At 26.1% G+C, this 6,869-nt stretch overlaps 1 protein-coding gene across 3 annotated transcripts in view; it reads left to right on the top strand.

The window, feature by feature from the left end:
- Window positions 1-3: 3 nt before the first annotated feature.
- Window positions 4-6,869, top strand: part of LOC107455936 (histone-lysine N-methyltransferase SETD2) — a 41,006-nt gene continuing 34,140 nt past the window's right edge. The window contains exons 1-3 of one of the 3 annotated variants that reach the window (XM_087167858.1): window positions 4-137; window positions 716-765; window positions 4,570-5,871. In XM_087167858.1, coding sequence (XP_087023984.1) covers window positions 4,697-5,871 — 1,175 coding nt within the window. In that variant the 5' untranslated portion in view covers window positions 4-137; window positions 716-765; window positions 4,570-4,696. Of the gene's footprint in view, window positions 243-715; window positions 766-4,569; window positions 5,872-6,869 lie in introns of all 3 variants that reach the window. The other 2 variants (XM_087167860.1, XM_087167862.1) reach the window with 2 other exon arrangements.

The raw sequence follows: 6,869 nt of genomic DNA, 5'->3' as shown, positions 1-6,869 counted from the left end.
TATCAGTTTCTTAAAAAAGCAATGAATGGTTTTAAGGAATTTTCTTGCCTTATTAAACTAGAAAGCTTCATGAAAATGGCAACAGATTTTCTCATGAATTTTGATTAATTTCTGGTTGTCGGTATGTATGTGAAATGGTTTGTATTTGTTAATTTAAATGTATTTAAACATTCATAATTTGTTAAAGATGATTAAAAAAAAGACATTTTAGTTACTCTTATCTTAAATTCATCTTAATGTATGTATGTAATCTATAATATAAATTCTGATCTTTATTTTGAAAATTGCCTAGCCATGTATGAAGCGCCAATCCAGTTCTGATCAACGCTATTTATATATTTGTTTACCTGTTTGTTTAATTTTATGATTTTGAGCTATATTGCTTACTGTTGCAATATTAGCGATATTCTTGAATGTTTTTTTATATTAATTTTATGTATTTTTGTTTAACATTTACTGTTGAATTTAAGCGTATATATGATGGATCTTATAAAATTGAAGATCGAAATATTGTTATTATTCAAATATAATTTGTCATTTCAGAATCTGATGGGATTTTTTTCATTCATAAATTGCAGTTTTTTCTTAGAATAGTTTTCTACTTCCCTTCATTCGAATTAATGTTCCTCTTAACATTTTAACTTGATTTGTACTTGTCATAACCTTTTTTAGATCTTGGCCTTGTTATGAACTAATTAACTTAATTTCTTTTCAGGATTTGTTTAAATAAAGCAAATTATGTGCATTCAAGGTTTTAAAAAAAAGGTATTGACTATTTTTTTCAATCACTAATTTATTATCTTCTTATATTACTACTATTTTAAGAATTATAAACTATATTCAATGTTTTTCCTAAGCGTTTTAGAAGGACTGCTTGCCCTTTTATCCCTTTTTAAATTGCACTTTTTGTAAAAATTAGCCTCTATCTCTTAAAAACACTGCCCATACTCCATAATTTGAAAAAGATTAATTCAGAGTTGGCAAAGTTTAGGACAGAATGGATTAAACCAGGGTTTGACCAAAACCAAAACTGTCCAAAACTATTTTAATCAAATTATGTCATAATTTTAAAAAAATATTGTGAAAAATAAAATTTTACCTTTTGAACAAGAAACAAAATGAATGCAATTTAAAAAAGTTTATTATTATATTTAATATTGCATTATTAATCCTTATGCAAAAACATAATTTACCAGTATTAAAAGCATATACATTCATATTTAAGGGTTAAGGTATTCACTTTTGTGTTCAATGAATTGTGGAGCTTCGAAAGTTATAAATCTTTTTTTATTATGTTATTTTCTTTTAATAAGTTTAAGCAAATTGTATAAATAGCATCTGATATTTATTAATATATGTAATTATTATGTGTTACACATATAGAATGTTTACCAAAGTTCAAGTTTTTGGACAGTTTTAGGACAATTTAAGACAGTTAAAAGACAGTAAAACCCATGTGTCCTGTCCGAAACCATAATTATCGTTGTTTATTGGTTTCATTCTTAATACTATTGCAAATATTTACTTTGTTAGAATTGTTCTCGACTGGTTAAATGTCTATAAGTATCTCGTTTTTTCTGTGGATGAAATTAATAAATTTTTAAAATGATTTTAAATTTCACAATTATTTTTTAAATAAATAACTGCTTTAAAAGAAAAAGTGCAACTTTAAATGTTTATTTTCTCATTCATTTTCAGTTTTAATTATAGAAAAAAGATTTTAAGTTTTTTATAAATTTTTTTTTAGTGAACTTTTTTTAGAAAATATTCATGCAAAGAGATTGTCTTTTTTAGCATGCCTTTTATTATTTTTATAAACTACATGTTTTTCTCTTGCGTTAAAAAGAAGAGAGAATTACTTTTAAATACACACATAAAATAGCATAAGAGGGTATAATTTAAAAATTCAGTTATTACATAATATGATACATTTTAATAAATTTTTACACTGCTAAATGAGTGCCTTTTTCTGAGAGAAAGCGGTCTTCCATTTTTTATTCCTAGGAAGAACTCTGTTATTATTGCCACAAAATGAGGATAAACTCTACTTATGATGCGCTTTATATATTTTTGCTTAGATGCTAATAAATTATTACTTATTTAATAATGATTAATGCATCCAAATTAATTTTTTTTATATTCAAGAAATATTTTTATTTATGTTGTATGGGTTATTATATACCAAAAATCTTTATATATTGCATTTGTTTTCTTCCTCATTCTTCAAATACTTCATTTTATTAAGCCATATTATATTATTTTAACATTTTTTTTTTAATTATGTATGAATTACAATTTTGCATTAGAGTCATGTTTTGAATTTGTTTTCTTTATACTTGCTTTTGAACAAAATATTGATTTTTAACTTTTACTATGTGAATCTTGGTTAATAGCTCTATTATTTTGTTTAAATTTTCATTCTTAAACAAATGAACCTTGTTTTACTTTATAGTTTAAGTGAAAGAAAAGCCATAAAGCTTTTAGAGCATATAGACTATTTTTAAGTTTCAACCATAAGGCTAGAGAAATTTTATAGTTTAATTTTTTTTTCTTTGCTTATTTTATTCAGTAAAATCTTGTGATAAAGTTATCTCGTAGATCTGTCAACACTTTCGAAAATGCATAAATCCTTTGGCGCCATCATAGAAAAGCAAGCTAAACGCATTAAATTTATCAAATGAAATTTATAATGAAATAATTATAACAATAAAAATACGTAAAAAAATTTTGACATAAAAGAATCAAAACAAAGTAACAAATTCTAGTTTTTACATATATATATATTATTACACATTGAATTATTCTTGAATCTAACTATATATATTATTATAAATCATATCGGTAGCCAAAAATGCTTGATAGCTTTTAAAAAGCAATTAAACAAGTCATTATCCTTGTACAGTTGCTCCTCATAAATTTGTTTTAATACGCTATGGGCAACTAACTTACATAAACAGGGATTGCACAGTCAATATGATAAAATTTGCGGTTATTGGTGCAGAAGCTACCTTTTTGCAATAATATTGTGTTTGAAGAAAATGGCCGATGGGATAATCCCAAAGTACGAAAATGGTGGACGAGATAATCCCAAAGTACCAATCTTGCTTTAAAAGTATGAACAACTTACATTGCTAGGGTCATGGTGCGATAAAATGGGTACATGTTAAAAAGACTTCTATTTTCTTCTTCTTTTAGGTTGAGATAATTATTTAATATTTTTAGTGACATATACTGGGATTGAGACAAACTTTTTTATTTCTGTTTTAGAAACTGATAAAAAAAATTTAACGTTTACTCACTGTTTATGATCAACTTATTACATAAGTTAGTTTAAACTGTTGAAGAATTTTCTTCTTATATCATTAAAACTGTCGAAAACTTTTAATTTTTAGTCCAAACTGAAGAGGGTTGTCTAAAGAACAGATCTTCCTAGAAATTTAAGAATAAATTTCAAAATTCTAATTATGAATTGTTTTCTAAAGTGGATATGTGGTTAGGCCTAGCTAAGTGTTGTGAAATATATATATTTTTTTAACTTCTGTATTAGTTTTGGAAAGGATCTAATGTTCTACATTTTATGATGGAACAACTAAAAAATAATTTACTTGTTTGATTATAGCCCTACATAGTAATTATAATGCAGAAATCAAAATTTCTTTTATTTTTAATTTTTTAAAAAGAAGAATGATTGGGAGAATAACACTGTAACATGTATTTTAAAATTTAAAAAAATTACCAAAATAGCATAATGATAGAACTTAATGAGCATATTTAAAGTTATGGATAAGATTTCATGCAAGTTTCTGTCTTCTTATGGCAGTTTTTTCATGGAAAACAAAACTATTTCCTTAAAGTAACAAAATTCAATAATTACAGCTAAAAAATTTGTAGTTTATAATTTTAAAGGTATGCTCACTGAGTATAAAATTTTTAAACATTTAAAAACATTACAACAACTTAAAAATTTTTTTTATCTTATTTAAATAGAAAATCAACACTTAAAGTTGCATTTAAAAAGAAAATTTTATTTGAAACTAATTTTAAAAATTAAAACTATTAAATATCTCCCTTTTCCGGAAAAAAGAGATATTTATAAAAACTTAATGAGTTGATAATAATCTTAATAAAGTAAATATTAATCATATTATATCCCAATCATGCAATTTTTTTTTTAATTCAACTGCAAATTAATTAAACACATTTTGCTCCACCACATAATTCTAGTATGTCAAGCAACTGCCTTCTGTTTCATTCATTGTTTTATCTTTGTCAATCTTTTACTTCTAAAAGCTGTTATTATTTCATTGTGTTAAATATCGTAAAATTTAATATCACATAATTTGTTTTTTTAAAATGTAAAATGGCAACAAAATGTATACGATTTTTCAGACTCACATCTTTTCAGTGTGTCGAAAAGTTAATATCTATTCATCTTATTAATCATTTTACTTCCCAAATCAATGTATAATCAAGCGTGTTTTATTTCTGCATTTTGAAATGTATTTCTCATCAAACATTTAAAAAAATTAATAAATACAATATTTATATTTTTAAATATTTTCTTTTTAGAGAAAATCAGAAGTTTTGCATGATTTATCAGTTAGAGATGTTTTATGGTCAAAATTAATCAGTAAATTATGAAAACTACTGCTAGATCTTGACTCTTTCATGAATAATCGTGAATGGTTGTGTAAGGATGTCATCACGTCGATCTGTATCTGAAGGTAGCAAAAGATCTGTTTCACCTGTAGCATTATCTGGAGATTTTCATAATGAAGATGAATTTAATAAAGTATCTAGAGAAACAATATTTAGGGTTGTTTCTGAACTAGTTAATTTTACTGTGAATAATTCACCTGATAAAGATTCCCTATTAAACACTTCACAGTCTCGAAATAAAAACAAACATAAAATAAATGCTGATGAGCCACTAAACGATTCTAAAGATTTACCGGTTCGTAGGAGCTCCCGTATTCAGAGTAAAACTGTTAAAAAAGATGAAAATTTTAAAAAATCAAAGACTCCTAGGCAAGAGGACACAAATTTTATAGACGTAGTATCTGTTGACGACGAAATGGAAGTTGATAAAGGACAGTTAGAAACACCTGAACAAAAACCAAATATGACTATAATTCAGTCACCTTCTACTAAAAGTGAAACTGAAGGTAAAAAGCTAAAAGAAAATGCTTCAAAATTACCCAAAACTCCTAAGAGATCTAATAAAAAGGCTGATAAAAAGGAAGATGTAAAGACAGCAGAGAAACCCAAACCAGATAGAAAGAGGACAGCTGCCAGAAAAAGAAAGCAAGAGTTGACCGATTGCAACACTATTTTAGACGAAGATGAAAACAAGAAGGAAACCGAATCACCCAATGAAAATACTATATTTGTAAACATCATCAAAGATAGTTCGACTCCTACAACGAGCATTATTCGAGCCCCGTTTGTCAAGGTTCACGAAGCTGCCAATGCTGAAACAAAAAGTGGTGACCATGCACAACCTGTCAGGTCTGACGATGATAAAAGTAATGAAACTAACGACGTATCTGAGACAAGCAGCATAAAACCAGTGAAGGTCAAATCCAGGTGGTGGAGATCCAGTGAATTAGAAGGTGTTCTAAAAACAGAACCTACAACTCCTTCTGTTGTTGACCCAGGACTTGTAGCTCAGATTGATGTCATTAAGACTGCCAATTCTTACGAACAATCTTATTTGAAAATTGGCGAACTAAAATTTGAAAATCCAATCTCTACCCCTGTGGAACCTGAAAATATGACTCTTAAGGAAAATCCACCTGCTCCAAAGCCCGAGCCGGTTGTAGAACGACCTGTGTACGAGCATATTGATGAAAATATATATAAGTTTGAAAGGTAAGCTCTAATTTTATAAGGAGATTGTTATGCTAATTTATGTAAAATATCTAATCATTAGTTTTACTTCCAAATCCTATCAGCTTAGTCAAATTAAAGTTAAAATTTAGTTTTTGAAAATTTTGACTGTTGAGTTAATGTTTATAAAAAAAAAAAATTATCTTAGTTATTTGCTACATATATCATGGTTATATCACATACTTGCCCAGTGTTCTTGATTAACAGGAAGATTTCCTGATTTTAGAGTTTTCTCTTACATATTAATTAAAAATTTGTAAATGTATTTAAATTTCAAGTCATGCAATTGTGATATTTAAAGTTAATTAACACAAGTATGTATCTACTTTAGATCTAAATTTATCTATTACTTTCTTTTCCTAGTGTCAATACACTCCAATGAAAAATTAAGTAAATGTAAGAATAAGATTGGAAGTTAAAAAATATTATAATTATGTCTCACTAAAATTAAAAGTGTAGCAGTAAGAAAAATATAAATATTAAATTGCAGTAAGAAAAATATAAGTAGAAATATTTAAAAAAAAAAAAAATCAGTCAATGCACATTCAGACTTAAAGTTTTCACTTTTTTTTTCTTATGCTACTAACTTACGAGAAAGAAAACTTAAAAATTTGTAAAACAAAAGAAATTTTACGATTTTAAAATCAAAACAAATTAAATGCAAAACAAATTAAAAATGCTAATTATATTATAAAAAACATGTTGATTAATAAGAGTTTAAAGAAATATTAAAGACTGAAATTAAACAAAAACCAGAGAATTGTTTCATTTAAAACTAAGAAGAAGAAAAGCTGAAATGCAACCTTGTCATAAAAACATAAGACAAAACTTTAAAGCAAAAAAACTCAATTCACATTGATTGGCCACTTGTCCAAGGGACCACTATTATTTTAGGTTGGTCCAAGTCAAATTTATAGGTTTCGGACTAACGGACTGCTGTTAATTTAAAGTAATGATTTACTATAATTTCTGTATTCTTA

Source organism: Parasteatoda tepidariorum, chromosome 1 (assembly GCF_982258835.1).
Source record: "Parasteatoda tepidariorum strain Cologne lab strain chromosome 1, Ptep-v5.0, whole genome shotgun sequence".
Taxonomy (NCBI): domain Eukaryota; kingdom Metazoa; phylum Arthropoda; class Arachnida; order Araneae; family Theridiidae; genus Parasteatoda; species Parasteatoda tepidariorum.
This window is presented reverse-complemented; position numbering and strand designations above follow the sequence as displayed.